At 46.6% G+C, this 18,434-nt stretch overlaps 1 protein-coding gene across 1 annotated transcript in view; it reads left to right on the top strand.

Annotated features, from left to right (window-relative positions):
- The window catches only part of zcchc7 (zinc finger, CCHC domain containing 7), a 37,529-nt gene extending 20,417 nt beyond the window's left edge, over window positions 1-17,112 (top strand). The window contains exons 4-10 of the mRNA XM_079758739.1: window positions 174-226; window positions 730-873; window positions 1,469-1,639; window positions 5,192-5,227; window positions 15,259-15,354; window positions 15,562-15,679; window positions 15,784-17,112. Of these exons, the coding sequence (XP_079614865.1) occupies window positions 174-226; window positions 730-873; window positions 1,469-1,639; window positions 5,192-5,227; window positions 15,259-15,354; window positions 15,562-15,679; window positions 15,784-16,445 (1,280 nt within the window). The 3' untranslated portion in view covers window positions 16,446-17,112. The remainder of the gene's footprint in view (window positions 1-173; window positions 227-729; window positions 874-1,468; window positions 1,640-5,191; window positions 5,228-15,258; window positions 15,355-15,561; window positions 15,680-15,783) is intronic.
- The last annotated feature ends 1,322 nt before the right edge of the window (window positions 17,113-18,434 follow it).

Raw genomic sequence — 18,434 nt, 5'->3', positions numbered from 1 at the left:
AACTGCTTTAATGTAATTCCAGACTTGTGTTGTCTCCGGGCATAAAGAAAGCTGTTTGAGTTTCATCTCTCATCGTGTGACATTACGTTTGTTTTGTAAGCCGTGTGAATGTGTCCATGGTTAACTGTGAGACCAGTAGATTGACTGGTTTGTCTCTCTGTTTCTCCCTTCAGACGGTGATGAAGCTGAAAATGGCAACTGGTTGGTGTCCAGTAAAGACATGGCGGTATGTATGCTGTTCAACGTCTTGAAGGCTTCAATAGGATCAGACAAGCATTCTGCTTTATTTGTAACCTATGGACAAAACCTTAATCGGTTTTAATTCAGTTATGTAATATAAATGATCTCTAGATGTGTACTTTTAATTATCATGCATTATACTAGATTTACCACATTTTTAAAAACCTTTCGGACATGTTATTGTCTTTATTATGGTTATTATTTATCATAATTGTTTTTGTGTTTGTTATTAACACCACTTTACTTTATTTTTACACAATCGTAATTTTTGTTCCTGATGTAGTACTTATGAGGCATATTACACAAAATGAAAACAAATATTTATTTGAAAGTGATTATAGTATTTGAATAATTATATTCTAAATTACTTTGAATAGCCAGTAATTGACGGAATGCTAGCGCAGCCTTTGAGGCAGGCAAGACCACGCTTAATGTGTAGGTCCGGGTAACGGTTAGAACCCACTCCTGTCATCTGTGCCTGTCTTCCAGACCCGGATCTATAACCAGGACAAGAGCAAGTTTGTCAGGCCCCTGGCCAGACGGGACTCGAACCGATACTATTGCGACAAAAACGTCACCTGCAGGAACTGCAACAAGACCGGGCATCTCTCCAAGACCTGCCCCTCGCCCTTGGTAAGCCCCCAACTACCAGGGCAACGCGCGCTGCTCAATTTGGATTGGTCGTGATGGCACAAAGCATGATGGGACGTGTTTGCACGTGTCGTCTCGCAGCGTGTAGAAAGGGGGTGGGATAAGGAAAAGAGCTGGGTGTGTGTTTGACTTCTTGCGAATGGGCCCATCGTTTACAACGACATCTGCCACTGGATTGGAAAACACAGCATTCAGCGTGTGCACTGGCCGACTGGTGTATCACAGTTTAAACTGAGGGGGTGGTTGGGTGGGGGGGAATGGTGCTGCTCGGGCAACAAGTGGACCGTGGGCAGTGCTTGACCCCTTACAGGTTAGAATACTGACCTGGGACAGAGCTGTGTTGGGCTGGAAGGGTGGCCCCGCCCCGGACCATGCAGCTCTATGTCCCGGCTCTGGTGTGGAAAAAAGGGCAGAATGGTTGAGGGCCGTGTTCAATATCCCTGGTTGGACCCAGGTTTTGGTGTAAAAAGGGGTAACTGAGCATACCAATAACCTATGAAATCCCCCCCCCCCCCCCCCACTGACCTTCTTTTGTGTGTGTGTGTGTGTGTGTGTGTGTGTGTGTGTGCGCGCGCAGAAGGTGCTGAGCTGCTTGCTGTGTGGCAACCCGGGCCACCAGATGAACTGCTGTCCCAACAGACACTGCAACAACTGCGGCATGCCCGGCCACCTGTACGAGGCGTGCAGCGACAAGGCGTACTGGCTCAAGAAGTGCCATCGCTGTGGCATGACCGGCCACTTCTTCGATGTAAGAACCGGTTCTTTGCCTGTTTTTCCATTCCTTTTTTATTTATTGATATATATATCATTGTGTGTCAGGGATGCCTATGCTGGTGTAGCTGCTGGGTTCATGCTTAACTAAAGGCACATGTCGTCTGCTACTCACTATGTGGCCAAGTATATTCTATTCTAGTATAGTAAAGAAAAGAACATCACGGAATGCCTTGGTATGTCTGGTCACGAGTGGACTAGAATTACATATGGTTGTTTAGCCATTTAAAAGTGCGTTGTTTGATGCTACGTGCTAGTCTCTACTGTGAATCATCTAAAGGCCGTTAGAGGAACTACATTCTAGTCTTTTCCGCAGGAGACTCCAAAACAGACAATCATGGATGCATTCTTGCATGCCAATGAAAATAAAACTGCGGCTGTTGGGTAAACCCTTTTTAAAGGGAAACTTGAGGATTTTTCAACCTGGACACTATTTTCCAATCATTTTGTGTCCAAGGGACTTATGCAGACAACAATTTTTGAAATTGGTCCAGTATTGGACGAGAATGCTGCTGCCATAATCCGATAAAACAGGGCTGCAATGTAATCCTATGGGGAAAATACAGCACGTCAATGTACTGCTTGTTTTTGCCAAAGACGGCAAAATATTTTGAAAATTATCCAAAGGATCTTTTCAGAGAAATCCAAAATGGTTTCTTTATCTTTTGCTTGATCACGGTCAGTTTGTCATTGTGTCACACCAAGTCTCACTCAATGCAAAGTCTTGCGGGAGTTGGAAGAAGAGAAGAGTGGGAATTTAGTGAGAGATGGACAGGGGAGAGTTTGTTAACTGTACAGATCTAGTTCTGAACTGATCTACTTCCGGCAAGGAGAGCAAATAGATCACATGGTTGGACGATACCAGGCATTGTTATGGCTAACTTTAGGCAAAATGGCATATGACGGTACATTTACGGCAAAAATGAAGTACAGCAAAGAGGCCCAAATAGCCCCTGACCTCATGGGTCAACCTGACAAGGGCCGACAGCCGAGGATGAGTTCAAAGTAGTCTAGGAATGGTGCGGACTGCCCATGTTTTACTGTTCTGCTCCACTACTACGGAGTGACCAGGGGTCAGTGAACGCTGCTGTTCCTATTAATTGATACACTTCAGCAATTACAGCTTAGTTATGTCCCCGCCATGTTGCAGATCCCAGCAGAGTGAGTGTGTATGCGCATGTGTGGTGAGTGTGTGTCTTTATATATGTTTGTGTGTGTGTGTCAGTGCTGAAGGGTGAATCTAATGACCATCAATGACAATTATCTTCCTGCCACGTTCATTACCCTGCCCATTTACACTAATGTCATAGATTGGGAGGTGTGTGTGTGTGTGTGGGGAAGTCTGTGTCCGCATGTGCATGAACCTGTGTGTGTGTATGTGTGTGTGTGTGTGTGTGTGTGTGTGTGTGTGTGTGTGTCTTCCCCAACCATCCGCACGGTTCTCTCTCTCCGTCTCTCTTTCTGACTCTACCTCTCCCTCTCAGTCCGTCATGTACTATACTCTGTGTAATGGATGAGTAACCAGGTGAACACCAGAGGGAGAGGGGAGACCAGGACAAACACACTGTATTGCTCTCTCTCTCGGTCTCTCGCTTTCTCTCTCTCTCTCTCTCTTTGATTTTCTCTCGCGCTCTCTCTTTTGCATATTGTTTTCGGTATTAAACAACGGGGTAAAGTTGTTTGGTAATTACCCATTTCTCTTGGAGCAGCCCAGTTTCTCCACATAGCTTTACTAATTGTGAGTGTGTGTGTGTGTGTGTGTGTGTGTGTGTGTGTGTGTGTGTGTGTGTGTGTGTGTGTGTGTGTGTGTGTGTGTGTGTGAGAGTGTCAGGTCTCTGTCCCCTGGGTCTTTCTGTGTCTCTCATTAAAGACAGACGGTTGACGGAGCGCGAGTGTGTCGCTCGCCTCGCCTGTCGCCCTCGACAACAACCCACTACCCCACCGGTCTGGTGGGAGAGATTGGGGGGGGGGGGGGGGGGGAGAGAGAGAAGAGGCGGGGGGGAGAGGTGGGGGGGAGAAAGCGAAGAGGGGGATTTGGGGGGGGGACAGCGGAAGTGAGAAAACAAGAGAGTTGTAGAGTTAAAAAATGTGTGTCCTGTTCTGACTTCATGTGTGTACTTTTACATAAAGTATTTACATTTGGTGTACTTCAGCTTGAAGGAAAGGCAGTGTATCTTTCTTGTAATTACAAAACCGAAGAAAAAAAAACGTACCAGTGTTGTAACGGTTAGAGTGTCCTACGCCAACTCTGACTGACACCCTGATTCTGTAGTCATTGGCATGGGATTTCCTTAAAAACGTTAACATTTCCGACAAATACTCAACACGAAAGATGTATTAGGCAGTATAAGAGCCCAAACTAGCCTGACCCAGTTCCTCGTTGGGTTAGGTCCTGTTATCCACCACCGCGACGTACGTTTAACACATTAGCCTGTGCCGTCCTCCTGGTTTATACAGCTGGGCTCTGGAAAGAATAGATTGTTTCCCCTTCCCTTCACGGGCTGCTTTTAAAGGGCAATGACTTTAAATCGCTGGCCCACAGCATGTAGTTCACTCAATGCCACGCAAAGCCGCATCTCATGCAAATATCTCTGGGAATTAGTTCTGGACGCGCAGCAGAATGGCTGTCCTCATGGACCCCTCGACAGAGCACGCCTAAATCTCTCTCCCCGCATGCGCTCTCCCTCCTTCGCCCTCTCCCAGTAGGTGTGTAAGTAGATAGATGTTGTTGCCCGCGGCGACGGCGGCATTTTTCAATTTCCCAGTGGGAAGTGGCTGCGGTTGAGGAAGGATGTCGGACCGCTTAGGGAACAGCGTGGCAAAGCCCCGGAGATAATGCTTTAGCTACACGGGGACAATATGCTTGCCTGGTGGCCTGGCTGCCTGGTGGCCTGGCTGGCTGGCTGGCTGGCTCCTCTCTACCTGCCTCAGTGTTGATGCCATTGGTCCTGACACAGAAAGGCGGTAATGGTAGAGCGCTGGCCGTTATGTACGTTACTATACTGGGGATGTAGCGGGAGGAGATTGCGTCGGGAATACGAACAGCTGCACAAAATGACACCGCTGTCCTTTATTTTATTTCAATTTCCATTTCTGCTCCGTTATCTGCCTGTATCCCCCTTACCTAGTCTCACCCCCCTCCCTCTCCCCCTCTTTCTCCCTCTGATAAGAATCAGTTTCCTCAGCAGTGCCTAATGGTTTCTACTGCATTGTGTCCCTGATAGACTTCAATTCAACACCTGAAATTAAAGCGCACACACACACACACACACACACACACACACACACACACACACACACACACACACACACACACACACACACACACACACACACACACACACACACACACAGGCTTAGGGTAGCTTTGAGATCAACATAGCTCCCTGCGCTGTCCCTTGTTAAGGCAATATATTCCCTTGGTTGTTTACCAGCACAGACGGGTCCCAGTAGCTGTTCCAGAGCGGCCCAGTGGAAGGGGTCCATGTGTTGCATATGAGTGACTGTGTCCTTCCTGTGTCCCCCTCAGGTGTGCCCAGAGATCTGGAGACAGTACCACCTCACGGTAAGACCGCTCTGCCCCTGCACTCCTCCCCACAGCATGCCTCTGCATGGACAGTGACTGTGTGCTCAGCTCTATAGATCAAACAACAAATCTGCTCTCCCTTTAGAATCAAAATGCATTCCTACAGGATGATGCAAATCTATACAGCTAAGAAGGATTCATAGGACTTCCAGTGGGCCATTTCAGCATAAATACACTGGAATAGAAATGTAAACTGTTGTTTCTGCACGTGCCTGTGTTGGTCGTCCGAGCAGGAGTAAAGCAGCCTGTTAATGAAGCCTTTGACGCTCATTACTGCTGTTGTGCTTGGCAAGGTTCCTCACAGCAGGGTTCAGCTAAGTGCATTCAGACGTGTTCATACAGGGGCTTCATTACAGCATTTGGCGGATTTTACTTAAAACTAGAGTTTCTAAAGTTATTTTTATATATGTATTGGTATGGAAAAGGGCATTATTAAATAGCAAATTAAAAAAAGGACCCTTGTTCTTTACGTGTATGAATCTATAATTGACATAATGAAATGAGAGCTTTTGAGAGAAGAATGTTAAGAAACAAAATCATACTCAATTATCAGATATAGTGACTATTGAACAGCTACTGTTCTGTTTTCTGAACCATTCATGTGAACATCACAGTTTATGCACATCTGCCAAATTCTGCAGGCGGGGCCATTTGGCCACTAAAATGTCTATCTCGCATCACACGATCCAGTTAACACGCTCATATTAAATGGATGAAGTGGCATTAAATCATTATAGCCCGCTTCGTATCATGGTTCTCGACCGTTTCTATGCTGACTGCACCGGCTTATGAATAACCAACGTCTTCAGTTGACCTTCAATTTAATGTGGATGTGATGGAATATAAATGTACAAACATTTGAGTTAAGTCATAATATTAGGTTTTTAGTTCAGGCTAAGAATATACTTCCTCCACTGTAGAGCTCAACCAGAGGTCTCTGCTTTTCTTTCATACTGTGTCTTTTAGTCCTCATTTAAACGCGCCTCTATGCCTTTTCAATAAGAAGATACATCCAGCAGCCTGCATATTGTGACTGTGTGTTTATTCCATATCTCCACATAAGAAACCAAGTTTTCTTCGTGTGTGTGTGTGTTTGTGTCTTTGTGCCTTTGTAGGTGTGTGTGTGTCTGTGTGTGGGTGGGGTTGTGTGTGTGGGTGTGCGTGAGGGGCTGATATAGACCTCAGCCTAAGAGAAAAGAGCAGCTTGTTTGTCAATTAAAAGACGTGATAAAGCATGAAATGGGCTGCCAACGCCACGTGGGAGAGGGGGAGAGGAGCACTGTGTGTGTGAGTTTGCATATATCTTTGTGTGTGTGTGTGTGCATGTGTGTGTGCGTGTGTAGGTAGACGGGGGAGGTCTGTCTGTCTGTCACTCTCCTCTATGGAGATTAATTAGCCGGGGCTGTCTAATGAAAAGGCAGCATCGTTAGCGCTAGCGGTAGCGCAGCGGGATGAGAGTGGGGGGACGAGAGAGAGCTAGGAAGACAGGGGGCGAGATAGAGAGGGGGAGGGAGAGAGGGGAGAGAGAGGGAGCTCAGACAAGGGACAGAGAGCTGTTCCAGAGGGGGAGGCCAGCGAGCCGCACGAGGAGAGCAACCTGAATTAAAGTTTACTCTCATCAAGTTGTGCTCGCCAGGGAGATGAGGTGGCTCCTGCCCCCCCACGCTGAGCAGGGCTTTGTCTGTGCCCCTTAATCTGAGAGGTTCAAACGGGTTGGTGGTCCCGGTAGTCACCGGTGAGTCGTGGGTGGTTTACGACGGCTGACGGCGAAGGCTAGAATGTGAACAGCCTTCGTAGGTTGTGTTTGGAAACAATTCTTTTGTTTTTTTTGCCTTTTCTCTGTGTGTGCTTGTGTGTGTGTGTGTGTGTGTGTGTGTGTGTGTGTGTGTGTGTGTGTGTGTGTGTGTGTGTGTGCATGGTGCGTGTGTGTGTGTCTTTTAACCGGCATGCCGTGCAAGGTTGTGTGTATGAAAGGGAGTGAAAGAGTACTTTAACGGGTGGTGGATTGTGACCCAGGTCTAATTGAAGTATTTAAGCCATTTTAGCACAGGGAACAGAAGGTCGTTACAGATCCAAAATGGCATGGGGGTTACACACACACACACACACACACACACACACACACACACACACACACACACACACACACACACACACACACACACACACACACACACACTGCCCTTTCTGTATAAGACAGCCTCATTTTATTCATGATGCTGCTTATGACCCTGAACTCCCCAATGTGAGAGTGTGTGTGGGTGGGGGGGCGTGAGTGTGTGTGTGCGTGCGTGCGTGCGCACGTGTTTTCCCTCGCTTTGGGAGATGTGACTCTGTCACCTTCCGCTGGGCTCAGCCAGGTGTGAAAAGGCATTCTGTCAGACCTCCCCACCACTGGGTCCATTTGTGTGTGTGTGTGTGTGTGTGTGTGTGTGTGTGTGTGTGTGTGTGTGTGTGTGAGTGTGTGTGTGTGTGTGTGGGGGGGGGGGGGGGGGGGGGGGGGGGCTGGGGGGTTTACCTGCACCTGGTCCTCAACTAACAAACTCTTCTAAGGCGCTCAGTGAGGAGCACAAAGCCCTGTGGTATTCACAGCGGAGAGTAAGATACCGACATGCACACCGGCCCTTCTGCAATCCTCCAGCTCGTCTGAAACGACCACGCACTAAACAGCCTTTCATTTCCCATAAACTGTAGCTGTGCACACACAGCCATCGCCAGTTTCAATGATGATTAATATTTGGAGAAACAAATGACCGCTTGAAAGTGAAACAAGGTCCTACGATTCTGTTTTTTTGGCCTCGGCAACATCGCCTGCTCATAATTGCACGAGGTGATCGATGGATTTATAGCTTTGAAATGTGGGCGACAAAAAAAGGATGGAGGGGGAAGACACTAAGAAGAGCATGCAACCAAAAACGCGATGGGAGTTTAGCAACCACTAGTCTATTAAATGCAGATACATGCATGTGTGTGGAAAAAAAAAAAAAAAGGTGTGTGAAAGTGTGTGTTGAGCACACCCAACCACATACATGCACAGGCATGCAAGTGTCACACACTGAAGTCTCCCCCTCATCCCTACACACAATAATGCCCATACTGTGTGTGAGTGAATGTGTGTGAGTCGGGGAAGCTCCCTAAGCTGCGTATTAGACTGCAGCACCCCCCTCTGGAGGTCCGGTGAAGTGTGGCAGCCCTCCCCCGCCCCACCACTACCACCACCACAAAACGGCCGTGTTTTAATGTACTCAACTCTCGCTGTGCCTAGAGAACACTCTTAATCTGGCAGCTGGTAACAGAACCGGTGAAATCAGAACCGCAAAGGTGTGTCACTGCACCTATCAGTGCTGTGGTGCACCCGAGCGAGAGAGGGAGGGAGAGAGAGAGGGGCCTTTGAGTGATGGTGGATCCGACATGATTCACCTACATATCAGAACCACCTCTGTTATGTATGTGTATAACGGAGAGGGAGAGAGAGACTGAGACTGAGCGCAGGCGAGGGTAGATTTGAGGAGCACCAGAATGAAAAGGTAATGGGAGAGACACTGAGAATGAGTGAAGAGATGCAGCGGAAGAGAGAGGGAGAGTTTCTCTCTACATCTCTTCACTCTTTCTTTCGCTGTCTGTCTTTCTCTCTGTCCGTCTCTCTTTCTCCCCGTCTCTGTCTCTCATTTTCTCTCTCTCTCTCTCTCTCTCTCTCTCTCTCTCTCTTCCCCTCTCTCCCTCCCTCGGCATCTCTTACACACACTGAATGATGGGAGTAGATGAGAAGTGTGTGCGCGGGTACCAAACGCTGTGTGTGTGAGCGAGAAGTGAGCTGGCATGCGGAGAGAGTGAATCTGAGCGTTGAGCCTCTGATTGGTGCAGGTATAGCGCCTCGTGGGCATTGATTGGCTTCTCTTTAGATAGTGGTGGGGACACCTGTATGTGTGTGTTCATTGATCGCCCCCTCTGCCAACGAGACACGTGTGTGTGTGTATCGAGCGGATCCTGTCCTCATGGTGATATCAGTATGTGTGTATCGATTTCCTCCCTCGGGACAGGGGTGTGTGTGTGTGTGTGTGTGTGTGTGTGTGTGTGTGTGTGTGTGGGAGGGAGAGATGTACTGTTTACTGCCATCGCTGAAGTTTTCAGCCAATTTTTTGTACAAAAACTGAAATATGAAGTTTATTTTAATGGTTACTTGTTTATTTCTTAATGGTGTGCTTTCTTTAGAGTAAATGATCCTTTCATGTTTAAATGTGTCTTTATTATCACATTTATAGTTAGTCAACTCAATAGAGTATATCAAGTATACTATCCTGGTTGATGCTTAGTCATACCATTACATTATATTGTAACGGCAAATCCTGGTTTTAGGATCATGTAACATTGGAATCATGGTACATGTATTTGGTTTCCAATTCAATTGTAATCCTTGATTTACCATCCTGATCCTTTTCTTGTGATTTTTGTTGGTTAAGAAAACAGTCCCATCTTTTTATTTTTTTAAAGACTTGATACACTTATTATATTATTATATTTGACTAAGCCTTTATTTGAGAGAAAAATTATAAGATAAGAATCTATATCAATTAGTAGCAAAACCCTTATTGTGTTGTAAATGAAAACCGTACTGCACTGCAAAGCACGACTGTAATCGTAACAACGTACATTGTGTCCCCCATTCCTGGTTACAACAGCCGCCGTTTGAGTCAGCTGTTCTCACAAACACACCTTTAGTCCTGAAATGTTCTAAATTGTGTCATTTCCAAAACAACAAAATGCACACATCACCACCTTTGAAGCCATAAAATGAATGACTGGACAATTGCTTTATATATTTAACAAAAAAAATTGAATTCATTGTATAGATTAAAAGGCCCTTTTAGACAAATCCCTTTCAATTAGACCAAACGTTGTTTTTTCTTTTTCGAATAGTGGCTACATTCTATTATTTAGCTGGATATCTATAAGAAAACAGGTCTTCTATCATTTTGACCTATTCTGCTCACCCGTTCTGAATAACTTGGTTGTGAATGCGCAGCCTTCAGGCCTCCCCAGGCCACTGTGTGAAGCTTGAGCGCCCTTCTGTGGTCACCAACGGAGCTGCACTTTGTCCTCAAGTAATAGGATAAAAGATTTGTTGAATTTCCCCAATCTTTTGTGTAAGCTTTGTTTGTGAAGAGACATAATGTGTATAGCTGTACATTCAGTGCAATTTAATGCAGTATTTTTTTTTAATCTTTATTGTCTTTCAGTCTAGTTCTCTGGGCTGAGGATTAAAGTGTAGGATGAGCTTGAACTTGACCTTCATTTATCTTCAGCCCTCTCTCTGTCTCTGTCTTTCTCCGTCTCTTTCTCCCTCTCTCCTGTTTTTTTGTCTGCTGCCCTCATTCACTGCCTGTATTTGTGGAAATGGGTTTAATTCAAGCTCTGGTCTCGGGAAAAAAAATCCTTTAAATCCACGTTATTCATTGAGTGTCATTTTTCTGCTGTCTCATCATTGTACAGCAAAGTTGTTCCAGTTAATTCACTGTGTGTGTGTGTGTGTGTGTGTGTGTGTGTCTCTGTGTGTGTGTGTGTTTGTGTGTGTGTGTGTGGTCAGTCAATAGATTCTCGAGGGGCCTAGGACAGAAAGGTACCATTTGAGAGAGTAAATCAGACTTGTATATTCCCAATTCATTTTCAGAAATGGACAAATGGACGTTTAATTATAAATTGTAACAAATTATTGACTTGCAATGCACTTGTATCTGAAGCGGTACTGAAGAAAATGCAATGCTGGCGTAGTAAAGGAATTGATGTTATGGGGAATGGAAGGTTGAAAGGCTTCAAGTCCCGGTTAGCTCCTGGTGAAGATGCCATTCTCTGTGTTGTGTCTCGTCAGCAGGCCTGTGGATTCAGCTTTGCTATGAACTCACTGAGATCATACTGAGGTTTATTTTCAAGAATGAACTTGGGTAGACAGGCAGGTATGCGGCTTTGAAACGGATATATATGGCGGTTGCCTGGCCTCCTGGCATTAACTTTTGGCCACAAACGTTGCGGCTCGTAAGCCATTTGCAATATAGTGAAATGCATTGGAACCAAGCCTCTGGGCACCTCCATGAGGGGAATGCATAGGAGAACCAGGACCCAGGTTCAGATAGATTAGCCTATTCCACCCTCCACTGTTCCAACTGATTACCTTAAGGGGGATTCTCACCAGGAGTGGCAACCCACCTACTCTCCCCCATGAATCACATCCTCATCCCATTCTCTCTCTCTCTCTCTCTGATTGTTTTCAGACTGATTGACTGACTGACCGTAGCAGATAGCAACAGCCTTGGGGAATATATGTGTGTGTGTGTGAGAGACATTTCCATGAGGTTAAGGGCTTTGGTCATAGGTTTACTGCTTTGTTAACTGACCGACACAAAGGAAGCAGAAATCACATCTGGTTATGCGTGTGTGTGTGTGTTTATATATAAGTATATACACATACGTATATATACACATACTTATTCATTATATATAAACCCACGCACAAAACCTTCCCCTTTAACTTACCCACATGCAGACATGTGTGTAAATGCATTAGCAACCAATGCATGTTGCCCAGTTGCAGTGACACTTGCAGTGATGTCGGATGTTGAGCAGGTCCACCTCGTGGGTCTTCACCACACAGGGATGCCTCTCTAGCAAACCCACACCTGTCTCATCCACACACCCCCTCCGTGTGAACCCAACATTTACTTGCCCACCAGAGCACACACCCTTGCATGTGCTGGGCGTACGTGCTGGTCTTTTTTTGAGACAAAAGTCTTGCATTGGCCGGTTGTGTTGTGATAAATGTGCACTGCGCCTTCCCCCCTCCCACCCCTCAATCTGAGGTTCCATATTTAAATGCCCCCCCCCCGCTGCAATAAGGTATGCAAACCACAAACCTGCACCCCACAGACGCACGCACAGTTATCTAACACTAACACAATCCAGGAAGCAAACATGCTGTGTGTGTGTGTTTGTGTGTGTGTGTGTGTGTGTGTGCGCGAGCACGTTTGTGTGTATGTGCCTATGTGTGTGTGTTCCTTCAGATTGTAGTCTGTAACAGACTGAGCTTTGTGTTGGCCTAAGGATTAACACGGCTTTGCCACCAGCAGCCGAAGTAAGGAGGAGAGAGAAAGAGAGAGAGAGAGAGAGAGAGAGAGAGAGAGAGTGTGTGCGTGTATTTGTGTATGTGGGTGTGTGAGTGTATGCATGAGAGGCCACGGATGGCTGCATGTCTGTGTCCACACAAGCCCTTAGGACCCTTTCCGATCTCACACACACACACACACACACACACACACACACACACACACACACACACACACACACACACACACACACACACACCTCTCTTGTTGTCTAACTGGCTGTGTGTATCTCGGCTGCTTGCAGGTAAAACTCTTGTTTCTTTGGAACAGTCAAAAGCCTGTCTTTGCGTGTCCATTCAAAGAGACGGGCTCACTTTTAGTCAAGGATTGTGGTTTATTCTACAACACGCAGAGTTGTGTAATGGTAATTAGTTATTAGGCTTTTTTTTTAATGAAATACCATCCGGAGCAGAATATTTCTAATGTCCCTTTGATAAATGTCGCCCCAAGAGAACAAGCTGGCTGGCCTGTAACTGTGATGCTACTATTGAAATCGAACACAGCAAACATTCCACATGCATTTGTGAAAAGGCTGCAGCCATGGAAGCAGGCAAACCATCGGGGCTGAGATTGAACCCGATTCTACCCGACCTGAAAGGCTGCTTGACCAGAGCCGGCCTAAAACAAGGGTACATCTTGGAACTGCATTAGAGAAAAGAAAGATGGGGAAGGCTTTAGAGCCCAGGAGGATTTCATGACGGTTGCCACATGAGCTGGTTTATAAATCCATAATTGAAAACATAAATGAATTGCAAACTTGAAACCTAGCTGATCAACTGGCCCCGCCTTTGCTGGTCATTGTCAAAATAGAAGAATTGCACTCATCTCACAGCACAATGTTACCATCTGCTCGTCTTGCTCGTGTTTGTTCGGTATCTTCAACCTGGCAACCATTGTTAGCTATTATAAATTGCAGTGTCGATTGGTCTTTATTTGTCGGCTCTTTATTCAATCGCAGGTATGTCAACTTCTTTCCACTGTTTCTCTCCAGGGCACCCTCTATATCAATAAAAAACATATAGGTGGACAGAGGGATAGAGAGAAGGGAGGGAGCAAGATGACAAGCTGAATATCATCCCTTACCCATTAGAGAGAGAGAGAGAGAGAGAGAGAGAGAGAGAGAGAGAGAGAGAGAGAGAGAGAGAGAGAGAGAGAGAGAGAGAGAGAGAGAGAGAGAGAGAGAGAGAGAGAGAGAGATCCAGTTAATTAATTTTGCCAGAGTCAGACACGCCCTCTCTCTGAGACACACACACAGAGGCGGACACACACAAGACTGTGCAGACCACTATCATAGGTTGATTAAAGGAAAGGAGGGGATTTCATTTCTTTCTTTTTCCTTCCTTGCTTTCGCTTATTCTCTCCGTGTGCTGGATCAGAGAACGCAGAGATAAGGGGCGCCCAAGGTCAGATAGAGAGAGGGAGGCCTACAGCCAATTTACATGAGAGATGAATGGGAAGAGACGCGCGGTGGGCGGGGCTTAAGAAGGGATTCAGACGGGGATGTGATCTCCTTAGGGTGTGTGTGTGTGTGTGTGTGTGTGTGTGCGCCCCCTGATGTGTGTGTGTGTGTGTGTGTGTGTGGGGGAGAGGCAGGCCTGTGATCTCCTGGCCTTTGTGATGGAGATGGGCCCGGCCGGCCTGACCTGATAATGACGCGACGCTCTAATAGCATTCATCCTTTCTGCTGCAGAACTACTCGAGCGGAACAGAGAGAGAGACACAAACACAGAGAGAGCGAGAGAGGGAAAGTGTGATGGGGTTGATGTGGGGATACACGGATGGAGGAGAAAGGGGGGTGGGGGGGGGGGGTGGTAGCTAAGCTATGTTTAAAAAAAATGACGACGGGAGGAAATGATTTGTAATCATGGAATCAGGGCTGAGCGGGTGGGGTAATGAGAGCGATAGGAGGGGGGGGGGGGGGTCCTTAGATGAGATATTAGTTGTGTGTGTGTGTGTTTGTAAGGAAACAGGGATTAATGCGTGTTTATTTGTGTGCATGCAGGCCAGGCTTGATAGGATGCCATTGGGTGTGTATGTGAAAGAGAATGCCATTAGATAGGAAGGTGTGTGTGTGTCAGACGCCATCTAGCATTAGCAGTAAATATCTCTCTCCTCTCTCTCTCTCTCTCTCTCTCTCTCTCTCTCTCTCTCTCTCTCTCTCTCGCTGTCTCTCGCTCCTTCTGGGCACTGGAGCATGGAAGGCTTTCAGAACACTACCCCGTTGGGGACAGGACCCCGAACCCCCCCCCCCCAACACACACATGCACATAGATTTACTTATCGCACTGGGTCATTACAGGCCCCTACCACTATAGCTAGTCCTCTCACTGCTCTTCTCATATTATACACTGCCGCCCCCGTTAAGGAACGGCGTGGCCGTAATGGAGGCTATCGGTGACAGCTGCAGAGGGCTAACCTGCTGTGGGACTCACAGCATCCTGCTCCTAAAGGTGATATGTTATACCACCAGGTGTGAGTGTGATAAGCCGTTACAAGTCGTTGTGAAAATCGACCTCTTCTGACATCACAAGTGGGCGTGTCCACCTGGATGTGTGACGGATAGATGAGCAACGTTTGCTACAGTCCACTGGGTAGGCTGGTAGACTGAGCTATCCAGCCCACATCTAGGTGGACACGACCACCTGTGATGTCAGAAGAGGCTGATTTACAAAATGGCTTGTAACGGCTAATCACACTCACACCTGGTGGTATAACATGTCACCGTTTAAACACGCTGACGCTTAAGGGGTTTTTCTGAAAGGCAGTGTGACGTCGTTCTGATAGGCTTACATTTTTCATGATTGCCCTCTCCGTCTCTCTCCCCTGCTCTCTGTCTCTCTCCCCTACTCACTACAGACAAGGAAAGGTCCCCCGCAGCCCTCTGGGGAAGAGGACCAAGGCAGGACGCCCGCCTACTGCTACAACTGCTCCAGAAGGGGGCACTTTGGCCATGTGAGTCCTGCTTCAGTCTGCACCGCAGCCTCCCCTCCTCTCTGCCCTCCCTCTCTCTCTTCACCCTGCTCTCCCTTTCAACATTTTCTCCAAAGCAAAAAATGAATCAAAAATATAATCTAAAGATGGATATTATCAAAAGAAATAGTGACGAGTGCCCTTTTTGAAAGATCAGTAATAGGTGTCTGTGTGTTGTGTGTGTCTCAGGCATGTACACAGCGTCGGATGTATAATGGGTCCTACCCCAGCACGCCCTTCATCAACCACTACGACACGCCCGTCGACTTCAACCAGAGGGAGCACAGGATGAAGTGGAAGGTCAAAGGTAAGCTCTGTCGCTCTCTTCTCCTCTAACACAGCCCCCAGACCCCAGTAGTTTTAGAATGCAACTAAATAACGTCGTGACTTCATTAACTTTTTCCCCTCCAGAACTTGAGGAGGCCGGCCTGCTCGGCACCACTTCTAAACCCCCCGCCACCCCAGGACCCCCGAAGAAGAGGCAGAGGACCGCCCACAACCACGACTACAAGAAGAACCACCACCAGCAGCAGGAGAACGCCAACAACTACCCCTCCTTCACCAGGGTCCCCACGCCCGGCTCCAGGTCCACCCCCACCCACACCCGCTTCGGCGAGGCCGGCCCGGTCCAGACCACGCCCCGCCGGCCGGCCGTCATCTTCAAGACCAAGATGTCCACCAAGCTGAAGCCGACGCCAGTCAGCGGCGCCGCCAAACAGTGGAAGCCCAAGCAGGGCGTCCCCGCCAACAAGGCTGCGCCCTCCACGTTCTACGAGGAGGAGTGCTTCCCCCGGGGCGGAGAAGAGAGGGCACCGAAGAAGAGCAGGAACAGGAACAAGAAGAACCCCAACAGGCTGAACTGGGGTGGTGCGGCGGCGCCGCGCACGTCGCCCTTCACGCGCGAGTCCTACACCCCGGAGCAGCTCTACGGTGGCCGGGGGGCGGCGAAGGAGAAGAGGAAGAGGGCCGGCTGGAAGAAGAAGAGGTCGTCTAAAGGCGGCGGCGCAGACATGTACCCCACCGATGAGAACCTCTTCACCATTAAACAGAGGAAAGGGAAACGCAAGCAGTAGAGCAACGCGGTGACCGCTACAGAGCTGCGCGTCGGTCTTGTCAGCCTGAATTCTGTGGGTTTATATAATCACACCCCCATCTCAGGACTGGATTGGTGTGACAGGTGTGACACTGACAGCGTTTCAGGAACTGAACCGCTCCCCAACAGCACCGCCCTGTGGCTGGTTGAAATGCCGCAGTAGGAAAAACCTCAAAGATGAATGGGAGGCAGGTTCAGAATAAATGCCTTTTAGTAAATAAATACAACGCCTTTATTTACCTTCAGTTCGTACATAATGATTTTCATAATGTATATAATGTGAAGACATGTGAAGGCGAGTTTACCACAATTGATTTTAATTAGTGGCTGTGAAAGGAACTAAATAGTTAATATTTGACCTTCATTTTCTTATGAGTGTCCTCAATCTGTTCAAATAAAAAAGATTTTGGCTTGTAAATTTGTCAAGCCTATAGACTTTGGTCTTATTTACTTTCCTGTTGTGCATTTGCAAGTTTCAACTTGGAGATTGAATATAGTATAGGAGACTTCCATTGTGCCTCTGATTTAAGCTGGTAGTGTTCAGGGCCTGACCTAGTAAGATCTATTGTAACGAATTCCTCTGAAAAGTAAGAAGTTTGACCACAAAGCATTGAGGAAGACCAGACCATTTATGTTGAAGAAATGCATTTACTTTGAGAGGGGTCATGTGTGTGCTAAGTTTAGACCTTAACTGATTTAAACATAGCGAACACCAAATATTATTACTGACTATTGTCCGACAGGATCTGAGTAATGAAGACAGTTGGGGAATTTTACAGTCATCTTATTCTTGTAATAGTCCTATGAAACAAAGTCTACTGCAACACCGCATGGTTATATTCTGCTCATCAAGTTCTCGAATTTGAGGAACAGGCAGAGAAATCATTCAGTGTTATCTCTTCAATTCACTAAACTCCATGCTTGTTTTTTTTAACTATTCAGTAGCTTTTAAATTTGATTTTTATGATTGGACGTGATGCATTAAATATTGATTTGATCCAATGATGGCTGTTTTTCTGTCAAATATTTTGAAAGCTCACGTTTTTCTGGACATGCATATGTAATATTTTGTGTGCGTACTGTACAATGTCTTGTATAGTCTTATATCTTTATTGAGCCGAGTTTAAATGAGTGACTTAAAGGCTGTCATAATGTAGGCCATAATGCTATACCCATTTTGGGCATAGCATTCCTTCCATTCCGACATACCCCCATTCTGACATTGACGTCTAATTGTCGGAGTGGCGGTACTTCCATTGTTTTCAAACGTCCCACCATTCCGACATGATGTCATTCATATAAATGTAATTACTATTATCATTGTACTTAAATTAGTGTGATTATTTCTTAGTTTCATGCGCTTTAGTGTCCTACACTGACATTCGTCATTGGGGATAGACTACTCACCGACCCTAATTTGCTGCGTCTTTGGCCCTTTTCCTGTCTCTCAAAATCAGCGTCGGAAATCCCGCCTGTCTTTGCGCACCGAGGCCAATAATTAAGGGAATGCTGAGAGAATGCTGGAGAGTCGAGAAAAAGAAGACTAAATATGCACACATTTTATGCGCAATCTAACAACTGCACGCAGTCCTATGGCATGAAAAAAGAAGACAGTTGTTATTCTGTGGCTCAATCAATTGCACCTGACCGGCTGTCCTGAACATCTCTGAGGTCGGGGGATTTTGTCTATGTTTAACGGATTTGCCTTCTATGGGCAAAACTAATTTATTTTTATTGATTCCCTTCGAGAATTTGTTTGTAAAGGAGTGGGTCTAGGCTATATTCTCGCCTTTCTCCTTTGTAAAGCGCATTGTATTGCCTTTGGGCCGATATTAAGTTAACTACGCGCATTCCTTGATTGTTTTGCCGCGGCACTCCAAACAATTATTTTCGTTCAAATGTTCGTCCAATCCACTCCAATAGTGGTCCTGCATTGAGTTTAAATCCAACTCCAACAAATAAATTGTCC

The sequence above is a fragment of the Pollachius pollachius genome (assembly GCF_949987615.1).
Source record: "Pollachius pollachius genome assembly, chromosome: 2".
NCBI classification, from domain to species: Eukaryota; Metazoa; Chordata; class Actinopteri; order Gadiformes; family Gadidae; genus Pollachius; species Pollachius pollachius.
The sequence above is the reverse complement of the archived record's forward strand: the minus strand, read 5'-3'. Positions and strand labels throughout refer to the sequence as shown.